Source organism: Nyctereutes procyonoides, unplaced genomic scaffold, assembly GCF_905146905.1.
Source record: "Nyctereutes procyonoides isolate TBG_1078 unplaced genomic scaffold, NYPRO_anot_genome, whole genome shotgun sequence".
Taxonomy (NCBI): Eukaryota; Metazoa; Chordata; class Mammalia; order Carnivora; family Canidae; genus Nyctereutes; species Nyctereutes procyonoides.
The window spans coordinates 36,376,111-36,402,330 of record NW_026575047.1 but is presented as its reverse complement, the minus strand read 5'-3'; the positions used below and the strand labels follow the sequence as shown (position 1 = coordinate 36,402,330).

General features: G+C 42.8%; 1 protein-coding gene across 2 annotated transcripts in view; it reads left to right on the top strand.

Annotated features, from left to right (window-relative positions):
- The window catches only part of ADAMTSL3 (ADAMTS like 3), a 339,164-nt gene extending 313,112 nt beyond the window's left edge, over window positions 1–26,052 (top strand). For both annotated transcript variants that reach the window (XM_055326615.1, XM_055326614.1), the window contains 7 exons: window positions 422–604; window positions 2,796–2,912; window positions 8,952–9,135; window positions 12,382–12,586; window positions 17,512–17,612; window positions 22,849–23,063; window positions 23,936–26,052. In XM_055326615.1, the coding sequence (XP_055182590.1) occupies window positions 422–604; window positions 2,796–2,912; window positions 8,952–9,135; window positions 12,382–12,586; window positions 17,512–17,612; window positions 22,849–23,063; window positions 23,936–24,042 (1,112 nt within the window). In that variant the 3' untranslated portion in view covers window positions 24,043–26,052. The remainder of the gene's footprint in view (window positions 1–421; window positions 605–2,795; window positions 2,913–8,951; window positions 9,136–12,381; window positions 12,587–17,511; window positions 17,613–22,848; window positions 23,064–23,935) is intronic.
- Window positions 26,053–26,220: the final 168 nt, after the last annotated feature.

Genomic DNA, 26,220 nt, shown 5'->3' with positions numbered 1-26,220 from the left:
AATAAAGATATGCAGTATATATGTTTGCTTTCCAGAGACTTTTTTGCAATAACTCAGCACTGAGAACTTCTCTCTGTCTCTGCCTTCATCTCCACCAGCTCTTTTCCAGCCACTCTCCTACTACCCCCACTGAACTTTGTACTGTTTTTCTGCTATAAAGCAAATCCCACCCTCTTTGGCTCCTATTGACTTACTTGCATAAACTAGTCAGATATATGGTAGACCAAAGCCCTTTGCTTTAATGGAGTGCCATACCTGCTATAGAGGAGCTATGCATATAGAAATAGCCACCTGTCCTATTACATGTAATTAAATCCATTCATTAACTTGTGGTCGAAATGCTAACTGGTATTTGTCATATGGCTCTGTGGCCCTATTCTTAAAGGAATTTGCCTTTGTCATATTTGTTTTTATTCCAAAGGTGTCCCTCAACCTAATATAACTTGGTTGAAGAGAGGAGGATCTCTGAGTGACAATATTTCCTTGCTTTTCAATGGATCCCTGTTGTTGCAGAATGTTTCCCTTGAAAATGAAGGAACCTATGTCTGCACAGCCACCAATGTTCTTGGAAAGGCAGTGGCAGCATCTGTACTCCACGTGCTGGGTAAGTGTCAAATTCTTCTGGCTGAAGTGCTTCCTGTAATATATACAAAGCAGGACCCAGTTTTGTCATTCTGGAGATGAGGAATAAACAAGATGGATCTTAAATGGTTTAACCATGGCTTCCCTCTCCCCACTTACAACAAGCACTAAGTCTGACATTTTGTCCTACCAGTTCTCCTCATAGAAGGCTGTGACTTTCTTGCTAATACTTCTCTGCCCAGAAAACTACACTGACTTATAAAGTTTTCTGCTCAGAATCAAGACCCTTCAGCTTCTGCCTCTTTATTTGCTTATCTGCTGACCCCAACCCCCATTCCAAGCTAGCAGCGAGCTCTGTTGTAGTCAACATGGGATCCTGCCCTATAATCCAACAGACTCTGCCACCCACATGCTATTTCCATTGAAGTATGGCTTCTGAGCACACTGCTCTCCAAAGAAGATGTGTCCCTCACTGCCTTTCTTTTTGGAAAAATGGAGGGCCAACTTCTGCCTTTTACAGAAGAGTTCCTATCTGGATTTTGTTTGACCTCTTTTCTCTGGTCTTACCATTCAGTATCTGATTAAGTCCTAACACACTTTGCTCTCCAGTTGTTTCCTCTTTTACTTATGTTTCCTCAGCTAAATTGTAGGTCCTTTAATTATAGAGACCATGTGTGATTTGTTTTGCAATTCTGAGGATATAATATAAAATGAGATACATAGTACGTACTCATTAAATACTAATCAACTGAATCTTAAGACATCTTACAGTTGGATCAGTAGTGTAATTTGGAGAAGCTCATTACCATGTGCCCCTTGGCACAGAGTGACAAGCTCAGTGCTGCTTTTACTATCTGTAGGATAATATGTGGAGTTCAACACATTCTTGTCACCAAAATAGGTCTTAAATTGTTGAGATTTTAGGACTCAGTAAGTAATACTCCTCTTTCCCATCAGGATTTGGAACCAATTGAGAATTGATCCCATAAGTCAGTCACATGGACATTAAGGATCATTTATTATTCCTCCTTATAGCTCTAGTACCTAACACAGGTGTATTTAAGTATTAAATCAGTGTCGCACAAATGAATGAAATTGAGTTGTTGGCAGACCTGGCATGACGTTAATAGAGAATTCATTGCTGAACCAAGGGACTGATGGAAAAGAGCCTTCCCCATGGCTTTTCTTCCTGTCATTTAGAGGCACCCAGGGACATGAACAGATGAGTGATGCCAATATGGGCAGTTAGAACAGTTATCATGCATAAAACACTTTGGTGTTCATTAACTCCTCTGATATTTACAATAGCACAGGGTTGGGGGGCAGTTTGAATCCCACTATACAAATGAGGAGACCCCCACAGAAATTTTTCCTAGAGTCTAAATATATAACCTTCTCTTGGAATGTTCTTCATACTACCCCTTGTGGACCATCAGTGCTGACCAGGAAGGCAGTGGTGTACCTCCATTTGACTCTTCCCAAAGATCCCTGTGGTCTTCTAGGATTATGGAATGGAAGATTTTCAACTGATTGAATTGGCCAAGCCTGTCTTATTCTTGAATGCCTCTCGGTGCTCTGAGAAGTGCCAGCCTTATTCCTTGCTTCTGCTCTTATCCACTTATGAAGCTGTATGGTCATCTCAGCTCTGCCCTGCACACCTCTTCCCTCAGAAGTCCCTTCCACTAAGCAGATCATCATTTTGCTTAACTTGACTGAGGAATCAAGAATGTTTTACATGGCACAGTACATGGCATTCCTCCACCGCCCTGCTCTTATGCTCAAGCTTCATGGCCTTTCGGAAAGCCCACATTCCCCACCACATGAAGTCCCCTATGAGACATCATCCATTTTCCTGCTGCCAAGACCCCTCTTGAGTGGAAGAGCTCTTCTGTTCTCAGCTGCCTCATCCAGTCCCTTTTGGAATTTTGGTGAATCTATTTTTTTTCATCTTATTAGGCTATAAACCATGAAAACATGCAGAAGTACCACATGTTAGCAAAATTGCTGTAACTAAGCCTCTGTAGCATGCACACACCCAAACCCACACATAACTCCCAGATCTGTGTGAGCCTGAGCATCCAAGACAGAGCATTTATTTGGAAAGAGCTGACTTCCTAGTAGTTGTCTTCTTTAAAAACACCCAAGTGGGGACAAGAATTGATACTGTTTAACTGGAAAAAAAAGCTCCTTTCTTCTTTCTTTTTCTTCCTCAGAACAAAGACGTTTGGACAGTAAAAGTGTATTTCCCAAGGACCGCAAAAAACATATGCTCCAGGCATCCAACACGGGAACCAACAGTAATGACCCAACAGGAGAACCCCTACCTCCAGGTCAGAGATTTTGACTTTTTAGGGATTTACCATTTGTGAGGCACATGCAGGGAAAAGGATTAAGCTGCAAGACTCCATGTTTTGCACTTCTCAATAAGTAAAACTTTTCCTAGGCATTTGGCCAGCTCTCCCCTTGCCCTCAGTCTTCTGTGGCTCAATTTGTTCCTTCCATATTGAAACATTTTCGAAAAAGAAATCACTCCCAAGGAAGCCTGCAGAGCTCATATCCCAAATGTGCATCATTATTTGTGATAAAATAGGGATTGGCTTTCCAGTTTTAAAACTATTGCCAACTTGGTAAATATTCACAGAGGGAAGATTTGCTAAGAATTCTGGAACCAATTCTTTCATTTTTCTCTTTTCATAAGTTTTTTCCCTATACTTACTAACTTTGTTATGCGTCACTGTTTGGTCAGGAGAACATAATCTTAGTATTTCAAGGCTACAAAACTCTTTAGGAGGCCAAGGGAGAGAGGTAGAGTTAAGAAAATGCTGAAATTGCAGGAAACTAGTACTGATGATCTCAGATTCTTGTAGCTCAGAAGTGAGTAAATCACAGAAGGATACAGAGAAGCTACTATTGGACTTCATGCTTTATTATATGTCCTATACAGGAATAATACTGGCTACATCATTTTGATCTTTTAAATCTTGAACAAATGCCTCTCCTTTGTAGAACATATCCCAAAGGATAACTTTGTAGGTAGAGAGTCTAGAAATGTAGTTCCTAGGCCCCCACCTTCTCAGATGCAGAGAGAGCATAGAAGAGGAAAATAGTATTGGACCACCAATCAAACAGTCCAGCTCGTGTTATTTATGACATTATTCCCCAGGAGTATTTATATATTTCTTCTCCTCTTTCAGATATAATACTACCATTATGAAATGCACTATAATCCATTCATCATTCAGCATTTGTCTTAGTCTATTTTGGCTGTTAAAACAAAAACCATAGACTGGGTAGCTTATAAAGAGCAGACATTTATTGCTCCAAATTCTGGAGGCTGCAAAGCCCAAGATCAAGGCACAAGCAGATCAAATGTCTGATGAGAGGCCACTTGCTCGTTCACAGATGGCCATCTTTTCACTGTTTCCTCACATGGCAGGAGTGAAGAAGATAGATCCCTGGATTCTCTCTTGTAAGGGCACTAATCCCATTCATGGGGGTTCCATCCTCATGACCTTATTACCTCCTGAAGGCCCCACCTCCTAGGACCATTTTGTTGGATGTTGGGATTTGACATCTGAATTTTGGATAGACACAAGTGTTTGCCTAGCACTTACTTTTGCCAGACTGGGGTACAGAGATGACCTGGCCCTTGGAACACTCATAGTCTAGAGAGAAAGGCAGGCATATAAATAGGTATTTTGAAGCAATGTGGCAAGTGCTGTAATAGAAAGATGACCAACTACACTGGCAGCACTGAGAAAGGGGCCCTAGCTCTGGAGAAGACAACCAAGTTTTTGCCCAGGCCATGATGTTTGTTCTGGGATGAGGAAGAACAACATTTCAGGCAGAGACAGATGTGCAAAGGCAGATGGGAATTCCATGTGGAACATGAGATTAAGGAACTCCTTCAAATCAATGAATTTAAAAATTAGGTATTTATGAGGCTAAAAGTGCTGGAAAGTTGAAATCTTTGGAATATTTAAACATTTGGTTTATTAATACTACCTACCTTGTTTGACCACCTCCTACACACATACATACACACACATACACATGTACACATTCTGGAATATGCCAGCCCTTCAATGGATCCTTACCTTAGCATTTCAAAGAGACTCATTTATTAATTTAACAAATACTGCTTGAGTACCTAATATATAACATGCACTGTCTGGCAGTGGACAGGACAGAAGAGCTCCCCACTGTCATGGACTTGGCATCCCAGTAGGAAAGATGGACAATAAACAAGGAAACATATATTTCCCTGTGGTAGGTGCTTTGAAGGAAACAAAATAGGGTGATAACACACTGTTTGCCACCTTGGAGAAGAAAGTCAGGACCAGCCTTCCAAGGATGTGATACTTGAGATCAGACTAAACAATAAAGATAGGACCATCCATACACAAGAATGAGGAAGGAGCATTTCTGGCAGAGGGAATAGTGAGTGCAAGAACCATAAAGTGGCAACAAGCTTAATGTGGTCAAGAAACACAAAGAAAATTCATGTGATGGGGGCACAGTGGAGGAGAGGGAGGAGATATGAAGTTAGAAGGTTGCTGAGGACCGTTGAAGGTCAAGGTAAAGATTAGAGTTTATTCCTGTTCTTCCAGCACCATTTGTTGAAGAGACTGTCTTTTCCCCATTGTATATTCTGATCTACTTTGTTATAGAATAATTGGCCATATAAGCAAGGGTTTATTTCTGTGCTTTCTATTCTATTCTATTCTATTGATCTAGGTGTCTGTTTTTATGCCAGTATCATACAATGTAAGGAATGAAACTGGACCACTTTCTTACACTATACATGAAAATAAACTCAAAATGTACTAAAGATCTAATTGTGAAACCTGAAACCATAAAAATCCTAGAAGAGAGCACAGGCAGTCATCTCTCTGACATTGTTTGTAGAGACATTTTTCTAAATATGTAACCTCGGGCAAGGGAAGCAAAAGCAAAAATAAACTATTAGGACTACATCAAAATAAAAAGCTTCTGCACAGTGAAGGAAACAATCAACAAAACAAAAAGGCAAACTACTGAATGGAAGAAGATATTTGTGAATGACACATCTGGGGTTAATATGCAAAATATATAAAGAACTTATACAACTCTACAGCAAGATAACAAATAATTTGATTAAAAATGGGCAGAAGACCTAAACAGACATATTTCCAGAGAAGACATTCAGATGGCCAACAGACACATGAAAAGATGCTCAACATCACTCATAATTAGCAAAATGGAAATCAAAACTGCAATGAGGTATCATGACACACCTACCAGAAAGACTAGAATCAAAAAGACAAAAAATGGCAAGTATGGGTGAGGATGTGGAGGAAAAGGAATTTTTGTGTACTATTGATACTAATATTAGTAAATTGGTACAGCCACTATGGAAAACACTATGGAGGTGCCTCAAACACTTAAAAAATAGAACTGCCATATGGTCTAGTAATTCTACTCAGGTATTTATCCAAAGAAAATAAAAATACTAATTTGAAAAGTATATGCACCCGTATATTTTTAGCGGCATTATTTACAATAGCCAAGATATGGAAGCAGCCCAAATGCTCATCAATAGATGAATGGATAAAGAAGATGTGATATGTTTATATATACAATGGAATATTATTCAGCCATAAAAAGAATTAAATCTCTCCATTTGTAACAACATGGATAGACCTGGAGGGTATAAAGCTAAGTGAAATAAGTGAGATAGAGAAAGACAAATACCATATAATCTCACTCATGTATGGGATCTAATAATAAACAAATGAACAAGGAAAGAAAAAGATATAAAAAAAAAACCACAGAGAGCAAATGGATGATTAGCAGAGGGGAGGTGGATGGGGAATAGGTGAAATTGGTGAGGAGATAAGAGCACACTAATCATGATGAGCACTGAATAATGTATAGAATTATCGAATCATTATATTATACACCTGAAATTAATACAACTCTATGTTAATTATACTTCAATTTAAAAAAAAGACTATAGTCCTAACACATATGAAGCAATGATAAGTCTTTTATGGAAGTAAATATGATCTACTTTTCAAATGCTCTTGTATCCAAAATCACTAACCATTAACAAAAAATCATCAAATTGAACCTCATCACAATTATTAAAATCTGTTCAAGGACACCATGAAGAATATAAGTAGATAAGCCATAGGCTGGGAGAAAGATTGGCCCAACATATGTCTGATGAGGAACTTATATCTAGAATATATAAAGAATTCCTACAAATTAGCAGTGAACTCTCTCCTCCCCTCCAAAACAATGGGCAAAAACTTGTACAGATAGTTCACAAAAGATCTACAGATGGCATCAGGGAAATGACAGTTAAAACCACAAAGAGAAAAAAAAACCACAAAGAGATACCATTTTACACTTACTAGAACAGTGAAAATGAAAAGACTGACAATGCCAGATTTCAGTAAGGATGTGAAACTACTGAAACTCTTTGTACGTATGGGTGGTAGGTGTGTAATCTAATACAACCACTCTGGAAAACTGTGTGTTAGTTTCTAACAAAGCTAAGCATACACCTACCTTTGACACAGCAATTCTGCTCACAGATATTTACCCATATCTGGGTAAATGAAAAATGAAAACATGTTCACAAAAAAATGTGTACAAGAATGTATATAGCAGCCTTCACTTCATATTCTTCTTTTGGCCACCAAAAGGAGAATAGATAAACAAAGTATAGTATATTCATATGATGGAATATTATTCAGCAATAATAGAGAATGGGCTATGTACAACAATACAAGTTAATCTCAAAAATCTTATGTGAAGTAAAAGAAACCAAGTGCAAAAGAGTACATGAATGAATTCCAAGAGCAGATGACACTAATAACGAATACTTATGGAAATGAACAAGTAATTGCCTGGGAAGGAGGGATAGGGGAATTGATTAAAATAATTTGGATTAAAATAATTGATTAAAATAATTTAATTAATGATTAAAATTGATCAAATTCAGAGGAAACTTTCTGGATGATGAAGTGTTTTATATCTTGCTTTGGATTATGGTTACAAGAACACATACAATTGTGAAAACTCATAAACCTGCACACCAGATTGCTGAGCATTTTATTGCGTGTGAATTACACCTCAATTTAAAAACAGAAACAAAAAAACCACATGTTTTTAAAGAAATGCATGTTTGTCCTGTCATGAAGTGTCAAGGTGTCTTTATGAAATATGGCATAGTAAAGTTCAATGTAAAGTCAGACACACTTAGGTTCTGGGTGAAGGGACTTGAGCAAGTCACTTAGCTTTTTCACACTTCTGCAAATAAAATGGATTGAATCCACAAGATGGCCATAAGGATTAAGTGAAAAATTGATGACCAAGTGTCTAATTGAGTACCCCTCACCTATGAGGTTCTCCATAAACCCAGCTATTTTTAAAAATTGTTTTAAATAAACTGTAATCCTGGGGGCCCAACTAAAAATATATACAGTTCTGCTTTGCAAATGATGCCATACACAACTTAAGACAAAAATTCAAAAATCAGAAGGAAAATCTGGAAAACAACAAGTTAAAGAAATGGCTCTGCTCTGTGAGGGAGTCTGTGGACACAGCTGGTAGCCATCAATTACTTGTGATTGTGACAGGAAAATCTGGCACCTTCTGTGGTCACACACAAATCTGTCATCATCGTATTGTATCTCATCTTTTTTACCAAGTGTCAAAGAGGAAGGGAAAGGCTGTTTGGAATGAGGACTAAAATTAAAAAGCCATAATTATTGGAGGTGGTCAGCTTCAACTTCGCTAAAGGAAACTCCCATTCTTACCTTTCCAGATGTCTCCATGACAAATTATTTATGCAGTTTCAGCAGTAAGCTGAAGTTTAGATAAGAATTAATGGAAAAGTAAGAATGGAATGAAATGCATTTTTAACCTTAGTGCTTAATCCCCAGTCCCTGTTAAACAGTCTTTCATTTCTCTGCCTGGTCCACATTGGAGAACTAGAACCGGTCAGAGCATCCCCTGGAGATACCCTTCTCTCTCGTCCTCTTGGCTCTGCTCAGAGAATGCCGAGGAGCCAGCCCACTGCACAGAGCACCTCCTCCCTCTTTCTGGGATTTTTCTGGCAAGTCCAGCTGGCCTCCAATAGCGCCTCTCCAGGCTGTGGTCCAAGGGCCCCATGCTGGCCACCATTCCCACCAGTTATTATAATAAGTCAGTGGAGGAAACATGAAATTTAAAGGAGCCCTTGCACTAGGGGATGGTTTGCTCTCTGTGCTCCTCGGCTAACCAGGACACAGCTCCTGATGGTCTTTAGCCATGTCCGCTCCAGGCCCATCATCATACCTCATTCAGGGCTGTCATGACATTTCATTTCCTTTCCGCAGAGCCTTTTTGGGAGCTCAGTAACTGGACACATTGTTCTGCCACCTGTGGCCACTTGGGAACCCAAGTTCAGAGGCCCCGGTGTGTGCTGGCCACTGGGCAGGAAGTAAGTGAGGCCTTTTGCCAACACCTCCAGAAGCCGCTGGCCGGGTTTCAGCCCTGTAACATCCGGGACTGCCCCCCGAGGTACGTGTAGTCACTCTTCTCATCTGTACCAGGTATTTGCTTGTGTTAGAAGGCCTGGTAAGTTGTACTTGGCACCAGGCATTCTGCTAAGTGCTTCACAGGGACCACTGCACCATTACCTTGGAGGTAGATGTGGGTTTCTTATTTTACAAGCACCCCAAGGCCGCACTGTTATAAAGGCCAAATTCAAATCAAGATGATCTGCGCTCAGAGCCTCGGCTCCTGACCGCTACCCAAATCTCCTTTCTGTGCTCACAGTATTATCTGGTCTTTAGTGGTGCCGGGCCTGTGAGTTTGCTTCGGAGACAATGCAGCAGGCCAGAGTCATCAGAGGTCCTGTCCAAAGTGCCATTCCCTAGATTCCACCCTGGATAAAAACCCTTAATAACCTTTCTAATGTAAGAGATGATAGAAATCAAAAATTTAAAAATGTCCAGAATCAAATGCACGATCTCCACCAAACCTAATCTGCCCCCCACCCCAGACTTCCAGATCTAGTGACTGCATCCCAGACCTCCCTGCTTCTCTCACTTCCAACTGTTCTTGTCCAGTTCCACCATTCCTGCAGGAGCTTATGCCATCAGCGTCCCTCATGGGGACTGCTACAGAATCCTCCTGATTCTTGGCTCCCTCCCCAGAGTGCTCTTCCCCTACGTAAGCAGAATAGTCTTTCTTTCTTTTCTTTCTTTCTTTCTTTCTTTCTTTCTTTCTTTCTTCTTCTTTCTTTCTTCTTTCTTTCTTCTTTCTTTCTTCTTCTTTCTTCCTTTAATTTTTATTTTTTTTGCAATCAGCAAGAGGGTTTATTGAACGTTTGCGCAAACGGGCTCTCCCCCTCCGAGGAGGAAAAGAGCCCCGATTAGCAATTACAGGTATCTTTTAAAGGCAAAAGGAAAGAAACCGCCTAAAGGCAAAAGAACCGAGGGAGTCGCATAGCATCCAGGTTGATTTCACAGAGGGTCAACATGAATAGTCTTTAAAACATGAATTTGGGGGCACCTGGGTGGCTCAGGGGTTGGGCGTCTGCCTTTGGCTTAGATCATGATCTGGGAGTCCTGAGATCAAGTGCTGCATTAGGCTCCCCACAGGGAGCCTGCTTCTCTCTCTGCCTATGTCTCTGCCTCTCTCTCTGTGCCTCTCATGAATAAATAAATAAAACCTTTAAAAAATAAATTAAAAATAAAACATGAATTCTCCATGATGCCTCTTTGTTTAAAACACTTTAAATACTTCTTGTGGTTCTTAGGACAATGGCCCTAATCCCTAGCATTGTGGGTATGTCTGTCTTGCTCAGTTTTTTCACCCTGGAGTCTACACCAGTGCCTCACACACACTAGTAAAATTTGTTGCCCGGCTGAATACAGGAGTGGAAGAACAAAAGTCCCTCTGTGCTTATACCTCGGGCTGCCATTATACTCTGTCATTGTCTGTCCCAGCCTGGTTATGTGATCACTCCATGCTGTCTTTTTGTCTCTTAGGCGTGCCTTCCTCCTAACTCAGGGCCTTTGCACATGCTGCTCCCTCTGCCTAGAACACTGTTTGCATTTAGTTCTTTCTGTTCATGTCTCTTAGGGAAACTGTCCCTGACCTTCCCCTCCAAGCTCAGCCAGGCCCCTGTACTATAGGAGTTTCTTTTTTTTTTTTTATCATTCATCTTCATAGCCATTCATCTTCATCTTACCATGATCTATCTTGTTCTCCTGCTAGACAGTCCTGTCCCAGGAGGTAAATCCACAGCTGTTTGCAGAACATCTTATTCCCAGCACTTAGCACAATGTCTGCCCCATTGTGCACCTTCCACAAATATGTATGGAGTGAATGAATGATTGATTGAATCACAGAGTCCCTGGCAGGTAACTGACCAAATGGCACCAACATCCCCAGTAAAATAAAATGAAATAAAATGTAATAACAGTAGCATTTATGCAGCACAGCCATGAGACAGGTACTATGTTGGAGAGCTCACTGCCCTCATACAAAGGTCCACACTAGATCTGCTGACCTGGGTCTTGGAGGGAGGAGGGAAGCAGGGCCACACTGGAAAACAAACAGTTGCCTGGGAGCGTGTTCTCGAAGGGTTGTGGCCATCGGAGGCACCCTGGCTGACGTGTCTCTCCACACCTGTCCTGTTCTGTGGAGAAAGGTCTCGCAGAGTCATCTGTCCCTCGGGAAGCAGTGAGCCGCTGTGGCAGTAACTCGGGGGAGCTGGTTATGTCAATTCTCGGCTCTTAACAAAGTGGAAAAAATTTACCAGCAACCGTGTTTATTAAGTATTCTCAAACCTATGCACATTCCTAGAATAAGCAGCTGTCTACTTTCACATCTACGAGAGATGACTTAGATGTCATATAACCCTAGGGCTCTCCACACAGAGGGTCCTTCATCTTTCTGTGCCACAGACACCTCTGGTTGTCTGGAGAAGCCTGGGGAATGACGGTTTTAAATCTGTAAAATAGAATATATTCAATCACAAAGGAAACCAAAGACATTGAAATACAGTATTAACATGTTAAAAAATGATGGTACAGTCATGGATTTGTTTCTCTGTTAATACTGTAATACCTAGCAGTACATTAATTTTGAAGTGATAAATATAAATGACATTTTGAGATGCCTCCCACAGTTATTATGTCATGTAAAAACATCTATGATTTCCATTGGTTAACAAAATCCCAGATATTGCTAGTACTACCGTATTTTGTGACTGACATTTTTATAACAAAAGGAATACTAAGTTTCAGTCGTAGCTCAGTGATGATGAAGAGGTAATTCTTTGTCTATCCGGGTGCGTGGTCCCTTGGAACACCACAGAGCTCAGGTTAGGAACCCCTGCTCTGCTGAACTTCAGGGTCAGTAAGCCTAGACCAACCCCAGCTCTGCTGGCATGTGGTTATGTGGCCATAACCAAGTTATTGACCCTCTTGGACATTGGTGTCTTCCCTACAAGAATAGCAATAACATGTAAATATCTCATAGAGCAAATAGCACCTATGTGTTTTAAAATTATTTTCTCCCCTTAGTTTCAGTGAGTTGAAATTGAAATCATCTTTTTGAAATTCCCACCTAATATTTCCCCAGCTGTATTCCCTGGGGCCACACAAGTGCCAGCGCTCATGTACGTGCAGACTCCACCCCAGTGTTCCTTGTCTCTACCTGGTAATTCTGTTGCTCAATTTTTCCTTTTCCAGACACTCCCTCTGGGATCTGACATTGCAGTCCTCACTAAGCTGCCATAGTTTTTGTTCTCAGGTGGCTCACGGGTGCATGGTCAGAGTGCTCTGTGTCTTGCGGTGAAGGATTCCACAGTCGGCAAGTGGCCTGCAAGCGTATCAAAGCCAATGGAACTGTGCAGGTGGTGTCCCCAAGAGCATGTGCTCCCACAGAGAGACCTCTAGGAAGAAGGCCATGTTCCATTCATCCTTGTGGTCAGTGGGTCGTCAAACCAGGGGGCCAGGTACAAGCTGACAAATCTAGTGCTTTGACAGAACTGTGATTGTCACTTTGCTTCTAATACATTTGTTGTTGTTGTTTCTTTTAAAAAAAATTTTGGGTGGTGGGGATAATCTGATTGATTTCTAAAGTTAATGTATGTATCTGACGTGAAGGATTAGATTTGGAAATCCTAGTATCTCTGTCTTCCCATGTAAAGGTGAACCAGAGTTGGATTCTTTGAATATAGTAGCTCAGTGACAGAAGTTCCAAGACGGGCTGGCCCAGGGCCATCAGAATTAGAGAAGGCTTCAAGAGAAGAAGCAGAAGAACGTTAGTAACATGTGCACAAAAGTCTCATAGCCCGTATCCCAAATACCACCCTGAATAAAATTATAAATAAAAAAATGTTTGAGAAAAAATTTATTTTTTTTAATTTAAAAACAATTTTTAAAAGATCTTATTTATTATTCATGAGAGACATAAAGAGAGAGGCAGAGACATAGGCAGAGGAAGAAGCAGACTCCTCACAGGGAGCCCGATGTGGGACTCAATCCTGGGACTCCAGGATCATGCCCTGAGTCAAAGGCAGACACCCAACCACAGAGCCACCAGGCATCCCGGAAAAAATTTTTAAAAGAAATGTCTAGGAACCTAGTTAGTCTGCTAGGGTTGCCATAACAAAATGCTACAGACTGGTGTACCTGGAAGAGTAGAAATTTATTTTCTCAAAATTCAGAGGCTGGAAGTCTAAGATCAAGTTTCTATCAGTATTAGTTTTATGAGACCTCTCTTTCCCACTTCAAGACAGCCACCTTCTCACTGTGTCCTCAGGGGGCCCCTTCTCTGTGCAGACAGAGAGATTGATTTCTGGTGCCTCTCCCTCTTCTTATAAGGACACAATTTCTAGCAGATGAAGGCCCCACCCTTATGACTTCATTTCACCTTTAATACCTCCTTATAGAGCCTGTCTCCAAATACAATCACTTTGGGGGTTAGGGCTTCCACATACAAATTTTGAGGGGAAACAGTTTGGTCCATAACATTCTGCCTTCTGACCCTCTCTCCCAAATTCATGTCCTTCTCATGTGCAAAGTACATTCATCTCATCCCAGTATCCTTAGAAGTTTTGTCCCATTCTTTCCTCAATTCAAATCCAAAGTCTCACCAAATGTCACCTAAATTAGTTATGGGTAAGAAGCAAGCCATCCTGATGCAGAATTCCTCTCCTGCTGCAAAGCTGTGGAGGCAGACAAGTTACATCCTTCCAAAATACAGTGATGGGACAAGCAGAGGATAGATGTTCCCTTTCCAAAAGAGAGAAATCAGAAGAAAGGGGTGGTGGGTCCCAGTCAAGTCCAAACTCTAGCAGGGCTAATCCATTAGATCTTAACACTTGAGAATAATCCTCTTTGGCTTGATGCTCTGCCCTCTAGACCCACCGGGGCAGTGGCATTGCCCCAATGGCCCAAGACAGCATGCCTGTCTCTCCCACATGGCTCTTTGGAGTGGTCCTGCCCCTGAAGCACTAGGCAGGGGCAGTGGGGCCCATGGAAATTGAGGAGGAAACAGCCTCCCCCTGGGCTTGTTGTGGGAGTGGCAACCCTGGTGAGCTCTGAATCTGGGGTCATTCTTCCCTCTTCCTGAAGAATAAAGCATGTTTGCAGCTGAATGGCTTATCCCATCCTGTAGAATCCACAGTTTCTAAAGCCTTCATTAATTGGGTCCCATCTTTATCTCTCCTGGTACAATTCTATCTCTACTCTTGGCCTCTACTGGGATGGCTGATTAACTCCGTGGGTAAGCTCCTTGGAGCTCCATGGAGTGAAGGTACAGCCACACCTGCAGTGGTCCCTCCAGAACATACAATCTCATTCTTTGAATGAAATATGGATGGACTGAGAGTTTTCTGAATCCTCGAGTTATGGTTCCTTTTTACTTTAATGATTCCTTCAATTTATCTGTACCCTCACATTCTCCTATAAGTACCCTGAACACTTTCCTTAGAAATCTCCCCAGTGAAATATCCAATTTTGTCCCTTTTAAGTTCTATTATCCACAAAACACTGGACCACAATTCAGCCAAGTTTTGCTGTTTTTTGAAAAGATTTATTTATTTATTTGCAAACTGCAATTTTTTAAAAGATTTATTTATTTATTTGAGAGACAGAGAAAGTATACACAAGAGAGTGCATGAGAGAGCACAAGTGCATGAGTGGGGGAGGGGGAGGAACAGAGGGAGAGAGAATCTTGAGCAGACTCCCTGCTGAGCGCAGAAGCTCAAGTTCATGACCCTGAGATCATGACCTAAGCCTAAACCAAGAGTCAGATGCTTAACCCACTGAGTCACCCAGGCACCCTGTATTTTTGCCATTTTAGAATGACGACTGCCTTTCCTCCTTTCCTCCAGTTCTTCCTTATTTCCATCTGAAACCTCATCAGATCAAATGTTCATATTTCTAACACGGTCCAGCTTTTTCAAGTATGCACCTCAAAACTCTTCTAGACTCTACCTGTCACCCAGTACAAAAGCCCACTTCCACATGTTTAGATATTTGTTATGGTAGCACCCCACTTCTCAGTACCAAAATCTACGTATCTGTATTAGCAGGTATCCTCCAGGGGAGCAGAACCAGTAGGGTGTGTGTGTGTGTGTGTGTGTGTGTGTGCGCGCGCGCGCGCTGCGCCTGCATGTGCATACATGCATGAGTTAACAAGTTAATGCAGTTATGGAGGTCGCCAAGTCCCAAGAGTTGCAGAGTGAGTCGGGAAGCTGGAGATTCATTCCAGCCCAGAGGCCAGCAGGCCACAGACCCTGGAAGAGCCAGCATTTCAGTTCAAGTCAAAAAGCAAGAGAAAGTCAATATTCCAGATCAAAGACAATTAAAAGGAATTCCCTATTATTTGCGGTAGGGTCAGTTTTTTTGCTCTTTCTGGCCCATCAACTGATTGAGTGTGGCCCACCCACTTAGAATAATCTGCTTTGCCTTGACTACTTATTTAAATGTTAATCTCCTCCAAAACATCCTCACAGAAGCACTTGGAATAAGTGCCAGATATCTAGACACACTATGGTCCAGCCAAGTTGACAAATAAAATTAACCAAAACAGAACCTATGAAGAAAAATAGAGTACACTATTGAAACAGATAAAGGAAAAGAAGGACAAATAAAAGGTACTCTCCATACTATAAAGATATCTATTCCCCTAAATGAACTGAAATACATAATAAAATTCCAACTAAAACTACAGTAGAATTCTTTTTTGGAACTTAAGGTAATTCTGACATTCATAAGGGAGAGCAAATGAGCACAGGAAATTTTTAGGAAAACTTATTAGAAGGGTGGGTTGACCTTCTTTACTTGGTGTGATCTGATGTAAATAAAATAATGCACCATTCCTGCAGGAGTAACACTGAGTCATGCAGTGTAATGAGAGGACAGACTCGTGTTAAAGTGGGCTTAAAGTTCAAAGGTAATTAACCACACTGGAAGAATGGTTTAAAAAAATAGTGTTGGGGCACCTGGGTGGCTCTGTGTTGAGCATCTGCCTCTGGCTCAGGTCGTGATCCTAGGGTCCTGGGATCGAGTCCCACATCAGGCTCCCCACAAGGAGTCTGCTTCTGCATCTACTTATGTCCCTGCCTTTCTCTCTGTGTCTCTCATGAATAAATAAATAAAATCTTTATAAAAAATAAATTAAAAATGGTGTTAAACCACAAGAGGTTTTTAAAGGAAATTAGAGAAGGCCTAAATGAATGGAAAGACATCCCATATTTATAGATCAGAACACTTAATGTTAAGCTGACCAGGCTTTCCAAATTAATCTACAGATTCAACACAATCCCTATAAAATCCCAGCTGGCTTCTCTGCAGAAATTGACAAGCTGATTCCAAAATTCATATGGAAATATGAAGGACCCAGAATAGCCAAAACAATCCTGAAAAAATAACAAGTTTAGAGGGCTCAAATTTGTCGGTTTCAAAACTTATTAGAGCTATATAGTAATCAAGACAGTGTGGTGCTAACAAGGGATAGAGATATAGATCACTGGAATAGAATTTTAGGTCTAGAGATAAATTTCTATATCTGTATCAGTTGGTTTCTTACAAGGGTGACAAGACCATTCAACAGAGAAAGAATAATCTCTGACAAATGGTGCCAGAGCCCTGTATATCCACATACAGAGAAAAATGAAGTAGGATCTCTAGCTTATACCATATGCAAAAAGTTAACTCAGAGTGGATCAAACACCTAAACTTAAGAGCTAAAACTATAAAGCTCTTGGAAGAAATGTAGACATAAATCTTCATGTCTTGGGTTAGGAAATGGTATTTTTAGATATGACACCAAAAGCACAGGCTGCAACAACAAAAACACAGTCTTTGGGCTATGTAAAAATTAAAAACTTTGGTGCTATAAAGGACATGACCGGGAAGGTGAATGGAAATAGGACCAGTGTGATGGGAAAAGGCCTTTTCAAGCATAAGACAGAGTATAAGGAAAATTAATATTATGACTACAGGAAAATTTAAGAACCTCATGTCAGAAAATTTTTTTTTCTACATTTGAACTCACCTTGACACACAAGCCTCCACTTTCACTCAGAGCAAGAAAACCCAAACTTGGCAGTCGCTTGTGGCTTTAAGCATCATCATTTCTGGACCTAAGCCCTGTCAGTTAGAGGTTGGCCCCATCTTTTTTTTCCCTTCTCCCCAGAGATGGTCTACGTTTCTGGGCAGGGTTTGGGGGGGAGGAGGAAGAGGAGGAGGAAGATGCTCAGGTAATCTTCCTGGCTCTGAGGGAAGGCTGTCTGGCCCTCCCAACTTCCATGACCTCCCCTGGGGAACCACTGGTCCCCTGTAGCTGGGGTTTGGTGTGTGACCTTGTGGTACCACAGCACGCGTGACCTCACAATGTTGTTTATGCTGCCTTGTGCTTTTGTTCTAGTGTCCTCTACGTTGCCTGGGCCGCCCTGGCAGGATGCAGCAGCATCATGCAGTTTGTCAACACCACAACAGCTCTGACCCCCGTTGCGATGACAGAAGGAGGTAATGGCCCTGCCCCAGGGTGACATGAATCATCATCTGCATCAGTCCGTGGCTGTGAATGCTTGAAAAATGAAACGAATGACTTCTTCTGTCTACCACCTCTCACAATTGACAATTCCTATCCAATGATGACTTCTGATTGTGCCATCCTCGATAGTATACATCATACTGAAATATTAACTACTATGTACAAGTATAAGTACAAATTATTTGAATGTTAAACATCTTGAGAGAGGGATACCCCAAAGAGAAAAAAAAAAAGAGAGTAACACTGAGAACAGATATTTTCCCTCTATATACAAATTTGGTCAAGCCTAATAATATTTAAGTTTACAGATTACGTCTTCCTAATGTGTTCAGTGAACCACGGTATTCCTCTGTCTAGAAACTATGTTGTTTAGGATGTTGGCACAGGGGTTTAGCAGAGAATGAAATCAGCTTTTGCCTTGTGATGGGGCTTAAACAAGAAAGGAGTTTGCTTTTCTCTTGTGTAGAAGTCAAGGCTGGTGCATGGTTTGGGGTAGAGAGCATTGTTTCATGAGGTCACCCAGAGACCCAGGCTCCTTCTGCCTGGTCACTCCACCATCCCAGGGAAGCGCTCCCCAGCAAGCATGAAGGAATTCTGAATTCTCTCCTTCTTTTGTTGTGTGACCTGGGCTACCCAGCCTCCTAATTTGCAAATTGGGATAGTACCGTCCACGTAAAATTATGGTTGGGAAGTTTTGAGTAGTTGGCTAGCGCGGAGCCCCTAAGCAGCCTGGGTCATAGCAGGTGCTCGAGATATGGCTCCTCTTCCCTCCTCCCCACCCTGAGTGTTGCCAGAGAACAGGAAATGACCTTGACAGTTGGCTCAGTTTCCATTTTGAGCCTTCAGTAAGGTTTGGCAGTGTAGAATCCGCCGCATTTCCTATTCCCCACAACACAGCTCAAGCCAGAACTATTTTCCTGAAATGGAAGTTGTTTGGAACAGCTGCCCTCCTCTCAACAGACAACCTAGTTTTGTCTTTTGCTGAGAAGATAGAGACCACACACAGGCTGATGTGCATTACCCAGATGTTTCACTTTGCATTCTCAGAGATGCTTACAACACAGATTCATATGCGGATTGAGCTTTCTTTTTAACATAACTGATGTATTTTTCCGAAACTTGCTTTTTAAACTTAAACACTACATTACAGACTTTTCCCCCATCTTAGTACGTAAGACGCACTTTGCTCTTTTTCACTATTTAACATTACCTCATTCCATTGTTGATGGGCATTGAATTGTTTCAGGTTGGTTTTGGGGTTTTTGTTTTGTTTCGTTTTTTGCTATTGCAAATAAATGCTGCAGGAAATATCCCAGAACATACAACTTTATGCACTGAGGGTTATATGCTTGTAGGATAGTTTTTGGTATGGAATGGAATGGAATTGACAGGCATAATTCTGATGCTACTGAGTTACCATCAAAATGTCTATACCAAGAGTGTAGGAGGGTTTCCCCTTTTTATGAATATTATCTGGGTTTCAGTCTTTTTAAAAATGTTGCCAACCTGATGGATGAAAAATTACATCCTTTGTAATTTGTGCTTTTCTGATTACTTTTTTGAGAGAGAGAGACAGAGAACACATGCACATGCTCGCGAGAAGGGGGGAAGGGCAGAGGCAGAGGGAGAGAGAGAATCTAAAGCAGGCTCCTCGCTTAGTGTGGAGCCCAGTGTGGGGCTCAGTCTCATGATCTCAAGGTCATGACCTGAGCCCAGATAAAGAATCAGATGCCCAATAGACTGAACCACCCTCTGATTACTTTTTATGTACCTTTTGATTCCTTGTATCTTTTTCTCAAACCCATTCACTTTTTTTTTCCATCTCTACCATGGGTACCCATAGCCAGGCCATCCTGCTGGTCCCCCTCCACCTGTTGCTCCTACCTAGCCACTCCTCACACTGCAGCCTGAGCAGCCCTTTCCAAAATCAAATCTGATAGCATCATCACCACCACCACACCTCCCCAACAGACTGAAATAACTTTAGAGATCTCACTTGATCTTAGGAAGAAGGGGGACCAAAGTCTGTGATGTGGTCTAGAAAACACCACATGGTCAACTCTTCCCTCCCTTTACTTATTTTTTAAAAGATTTATTTATTTATTTTTAGAGAAAGAGAGAGAACATGGGGGAGGGGCGGAGAGAGAGAGAGAGAATCTTGAGTACACTCCCTGCTGAGCACGAAGCCCAACTCAGAGCCTGATCCCAGGACCCCAAGATCACAACCTGAGTCAAAATCAAGTGTACTTGAGACTTAATCAACTGAGCCACCCATGTGCCCCTCTTCCCTCCCCTTACAGCCCCATCCCAAACCTCACACCCCCTCACTCTTGGTGCTCCAGCCACAATGTTCTCCTTTCAGGACACACACTGGATGTGCCACACTCTTTCCAACCAATGGCAGCAAAAACAAGAAGCAGAAATATACTGGAGAAGGTAGAAGGCATGGAAGGGTCTGTAAGAAGGTTCAATAAATGGCCAAATGTGGCTTTAGAAAAAGAGATGTAGAAAAGAAAAGAAAAAAAAGAAAAAGAAAAGAAAAAAAAGAAAGAAAAAGAGATGTGGGGGCACCTGGGCAGCTCAGTCTGTTAGGCGTCTGCCTTTATCTCTTAGGCATCTGCCTTTATCTCAGGTGGTGATCCTGGAGTCCTGGGATCGGATACCCCATTGGGTTCCCTGCTCAGCAGGGAGTCTGCTTCTCTCTCTCCCCTCTGCCGCTTCCCCCACTCATGTTCTTTCTCTCTCATTCTCAAATCAATAAATCTTAAGAAAAAAAAGAAAAGAAAAAGATGTGGAGATGAACTGAAAATGTGAACTGAAAAAGATGTGGAGATGAACTGAAAATGTGTGGTTGTGTGTGTGTGTGTGTGTGTGTGTGTGTGAAACTATTTAAAAGAAATAATAGAAGAAAATTTCCTGGGGTTGAGTGAGGAGACGGATCAGATTGGCTTTCATTTTTCTGCATCACCCCTGCTTCATCCAGGCTTGGCTCTTCTGCTTTTACATCCTGGTGCTTTGCTTTCATGCTGGGAGTCTCCTCCAAATACCTGGAGGTTTGTGGGTGAAGGACTCAGTGAGGGAGCTGCTGTGCGTTCCTCTTGTGGTCTCTGCCGTGTTTTCTCTACAGGCCTGTTCTGCTGCCTGGGTGAGCTGACCATGGGCTGGAGAAGGAAGAGGTGGTGTCACTGTCCCTTTAGCACCCTAGGGGAGGGAGCAGTGGGCAGGCTGGGGACCTCGAGTCCTGGAGTCGGGCCCTGCTGTTGGAGTGATGGTATCAGTGGCCAGGGGTGGAGGATCAGAGGCGAGCAGGCTGCTCACAGCTTCTTCTTTTGGACCTGGGGGGCCTCTGGGGATGTGGGCATAACCGAAGAGGAGGGGGGGTGTGATGTGTGATATAGGACAGCACACGAGCTCCCATGCATAGATGTATCTGGTGCCCAGACCATGTCCCCCTAGCTTGGGCATCCCCATCCCTAGTCCTATCCCTGGCCGGGAGGATATGGGATGTTCTTGCTGGACCAACCTCTCTTTCTTCCACTGGGTCTTTAATGACTAGCCTCCTGAGCTTCAGCCTCCATGTTGGTCTCTAGCTCCTATGTCCTCTCCTCGTGTATAAGCTCTGGAGCTCCTTCTGACTTCCCACTGGCCCTGCCTTCCATTGGAGCAGAAGATTCTTTGGGCTGGAAACAACACAAGTCAGCTCAGTATGATTTATGGACAAAAGGTGGGCAATTTCTTATTAAGAAAGGACCAACCAACACTTGTGCACAACAATTTGATATCCTTTTAAAATACTTTTTTATTGTATATTCTGTGAATATTTTTTCAAATTTTTTGAGTAGAAAAAGCATATCTCTTACATGGGGGGAGCAGTGGATGGCTGAGAAGTACTGGGTCTCTGCCCGGTTGTCCAAAGCAACTAAACTTCTGGCCCCTCTGATTCATACCCAGTGGGGAAAATAAAGCCCTGGAATTAACAGGACACACTCCTCTTCCCGTGTAAAATCTTGCAGTTTGGTGTGTGACCCTGTTGTTCAAATAAATCTTCTGATGGAGGATGGGGTCTCCCTCTACTGGCTAGTCATAGTACTGCTTCCAACTCTGTAATACTCTTCCCTGAAGGAGCCATCAGGTTTTCCCCATCCTGCTACATTTCCAGTGGGGTTTCTGCACTCCTTACAGATCACGTGCACTGCTAAGGAGCCTTTTACGGGAACACAAAAATGCCTCAAGAATCCAAAGGGAGGATGCAAGGACTTGGACCAAGAAATGAGAAGTCACTGGTTTTTTTTTACCTCCTCTTGTCTCTGCAGCTTTCTGTGTTTTGCTTTCTTCTTTCTTTTTTTTTTTCTGAATATTACTGTTTTTTTTTCTATTTCTCTGGCCTGTGTGGCAAAATATGACTAGCACTGCCCTAGCCTTCAGGTTTACAGATCTTGTTCTAGCAACATCCAAATTCCTGGAAGGAAAACAGTTCCTAAGCCAGTTCAGTCATGCCAGGGCTCTCTTCCCACCACCTGTGGGGTTGGAGACATTCTCAGGTACGGCGGAGATATCTCCCAGGACCCAAGAGTGGCTCCGCTAAGCGGACTCTCCCTTCTGGGGTGAATAAGCATCTTCCAAAATCAGAGGGCACCAACTTTCTGTTCTGTTCGCGAGGGCGAGGAACTGGAGCTAGGTCCCTGTCCCCAAATGGTCTCTGTTAATGGACTATGAGTCATGGTGTGGCCTAACTGTCTATATAAGAGTACCGTCTCCTAGCAGATGAGCTTGGCTCACACGCAGGCTTACACTCCTACGGAATTTAGCCCAAGGTCTTAGATCAACAAAACTGAAAGGTTGTTAGCAGACTTTAAGTGACGGATTGTGAGCCACTCCTGTCTTCCTTGCTTAAGTTGAGCTGCTCCAGCTTATCAGGAGGGCGCATCTCTGGAGGCCTGAGTCTTGACTATGTGTGAGAAGTGGTGGTTTGCACGCCCATCATAGTCACGATCGCACCACCAGCCATGCATCATGCACTTTGCTTTACTAGCCATGCACCATGCAAAGCATGCACCAGACCAATAGGTTCCTAATTGGGAAACCTTTAGTGCATTGAAAATACGGTACTTGGTAAACGGCCTGATCCCAGCGGGAAGTGACATCCCGCTTTTTCCATGTTCCACTTTTTGTTTTTTCCCTTGTTTTCTGTTTTGTTTCCTCGTCCAGACCCAGCTTGAGGAGGAACTGCTCTTCCAGGGCTTGTGACACGTGCTGGCGCACCGGCCCGTGGAGACCCTGCACCGCTGCCTGCGGCCGGGGCTTCCAGTCTCGGAAGGTGGAGTGTGTGCGTGCCAGCAGCTGCAGGCCGGTGGCTGAGAGACACTGTGTGCAGGAGAAGAGACCGGCTTCCTGGCGGCACTGCCTTGGGCCTTCCTGTGATAGTAGGTGTTCCTCCCAGCTGCCACCACCTACCCGGCAGCCTTGTCCCAGCCAGACCCCCGGGGGCACCCACCTTGTAGGTTCTGGCTGATGGGCCGCTCAGGATGCACGTGGCGCCCTGGGACCTGGGGAGGTCTGCAGCTTTGCTCTGGGTGCTCAGCATTCTTTAGATAACAGGAGATCAGTTGGGTGTCAGCGGCCTTGGCTCGTAGGGGCTCATCAAACACTCCCTTTCTGTCTCATCTGCTAGGATGAGGATTCTTAACAATTTGACATAGATGTTCATATATGCATATATTCTTATATTATATATATAACTGTTATTTTATGAAATTTAATCATAAATATATTTTGATAGGACACAGGTCCATCATTTTTATCAGCTCTCCCAGGGGTCCATGCTCCCTTGTTCTAAGAACTGAGGCCAGAGGGGCCGTGAGGCCTGGAGAGCAGGTGAAGCCACTTGGCCTGGCTGAGACGGAAGGTCCGGTTATGATGGCTGTCATGTGGGGCCATGGTTCTCACCCAAGCCTAGTGGGGTGGGGCTGTGTTCAGTTTTTCGTATTTGAGCCTAGCTGATGCACAACGTTGCATTAGTTTCAGGTATAAGACAAAGTGATATAACAGCTCTCTCCGTGATGCTGGGCTCCCCCACAAGTCCAGGTGCCAGCTGTCACCACCTGGCACTGTCACAGTGCCACTGACTGTATTCCCAGGGCTGTGAATCCAAGCCCAGTTTCTCCAGCTCACTCTGATCATGCAGTATACGCTTGTCATTAACTCAAAGTGTGTGTGTGTGTGTGTGTGTGTGCGTGTTTACTTCTCTAATGAGCTATATGTTCAGTGGATATCTTTTTTTTTTCTTTTTTTGCAGGAGACTGCTCAGACACAACTCACTACTGTATGTTTGTAAAGCATCTCAGTTTGTGTTCGCTGGATCTCTACAAACAGAGGTGCTGCCGGTCATGTCAAGAAGGGTAAACCTGTGGTGGAGTCGTAATGCTGCTGTGAAGATAGAACAGAAATGTAAAAGCTCTTTTCCCCATGTAGCTGATTCAGAAACATGTTATTTCTTTAAAAACTCTAGATTCTGCATTCAGGGGTCTATGCCAACTCACCACTGGTGGGATTTCATACTAATGTTTTCCCCAGGGCTGGTTTTTAATCCCAGCTCTTTGAGATGATGTTTTCTGGGACGAACAAAAATACTGTAGCAGGAGTGCCATTGCACTTGGGGCCCTGCTGGTGTCTTCCCCAGTGCATTGTCACGGGCTGCTGCTTCCTGTAACGTGTAGACCCAGAGAGGGCAGGATGTCCTGAGGACGTGAGGGACACACAGCAACTGCTGACTTCCTCTTCTCTTCGGTTTTAGGATCTCACCAGGTTCATAGGCATTCACACTTTAGGAGCTCTCTGGCCAGTAGTTGTTAAAGTGGCATGAGTGGCGCCAGTGGCATTTTTGTGGATCTTTAAGTCTAGTGTGCAAATAAGAGGCAATCTCTCTGGACAAGTTTGCAGCACTGACTGACCCAAGGAGCGGGCGGGGGTGGGGCGGGGTGGCATCTTGTCCTTGCTTGTATAGAATCCGGGGAAGAAAAGACAGAGTAAGTGCCGCTGCCAGTTTCACAAGCCCAGAGATCTGTGACCAAATGAGGCATCTTGGAAATTAAAGGAGAGGGAAGGCTCACCTTTTCTACTGATTTTGAAGTGTGTTCAAAGCTTTCTTTTAAGAGCTGTGAATGAAACTTTTTCTAAGCACGGTTCTCTTGCACACAAACAGAAAATCAAAAAGCCTTATTAGACCTAATTTATGCATAAAATAGTACTCCTAAGGATTTTTTTTATTTCCCAGGAAGATTATAAGAAAGTAATCTAAATATTGGTTGAAAAGGATTGTTTATAGTCAATAGTTGTTTTAATTCGAACTGATTAGTTGGTAAATCCAACGTGAACTTGGGTTAGGCTAGAAGTTATGTTAGGGCTAAGGGTCAGAGTTAGGATTTGGTAAGTTTAGGGTTCCTTTTAAGTGTCAGGATTGGGTTAGGTGAGAACGGAGGTTCTGTCAGAGGAGGGCTGGAGTTGGTTGGCTTTGGCGGTTGGGGCGAGGGCCAGGTCGGGTTGCTTTGGATTGCTTGCGTTGGGTTGTGTTTAGACCGGGGCCAGTGCTGGTGTTAGTGATACTGTCAGGGTGGAGGGTCAATTTGGAATGAATTGTCTCTGCTGAAGTAGTCCGGGGCTTGCGTGAAATTGTTAAAGCTGATTAGGTTCTGGGGCTTTTTTCCCTTATATCCTACCAGTTATGTCTTTAGATGGCACATGACCCCAAGGAAATGGCCATCCCTCCTTACTCAGCATCCCTGCTACCTGTACCTGTGCTGCCCACGGCCGGTTGGCCACCACGTCACCCAAGGCGGGTTGTGCTGCACCTCGTCCCTGATCACAAATAAGTGAACAGCACATGAGGGCTTTGGGTTTGTCTGTGGACAAGCTTGCTGAGTCTCTCTACCATATATTCTGAGCACCGGCTCTCGTGTTCTAACTTCAGCCTCACTGACACTGGCAATGAGCACTACTGTACATGGAGGGTTTGGTGGCCGGGATGGATAGGGATGTGAAGGGCACACACCAGCCCATGGGTTGCTAATCATCAATCACACTTGATTGTTGAAGGTTTTTAAGTTAAAAGAAAGATCATTTGTAAAATACTCTTTGTACATATTTATTATATGACTTAAAGGTGCAATATTTTATTTTGTACAGTATGTAATAAAGACATGGGACATATATTTTTTCTTATTAACAAAATTTCTGATTAAATTGCTTTGTCTTTGTATTTAAAGTTGCTATTTTTCATTTGCTATTGTACTTTTGTCTTATCATTCAAGTGACATTCCTGTGTACTGTATTTTACTACTGTTCCTATAATATAAGAATTAATGTTTCTCTCATGACCCTTAAGTAATTCAGAAATAAATTTACTTTGATTATTCAGTGGCATCCTTATAAATGTGGGTGGCTTATTTGTGTCATTTCTGGCAGCCTTGAGTATCGTCACCTTGGCTTGTGAATCCGGGAGCAAACCTGATGGGCTCGCTGCCCCGGCCTGTCCTAGGAAGAGTGGGTTACAAGATACAGGACAGATCACACAAGATTCCCTCT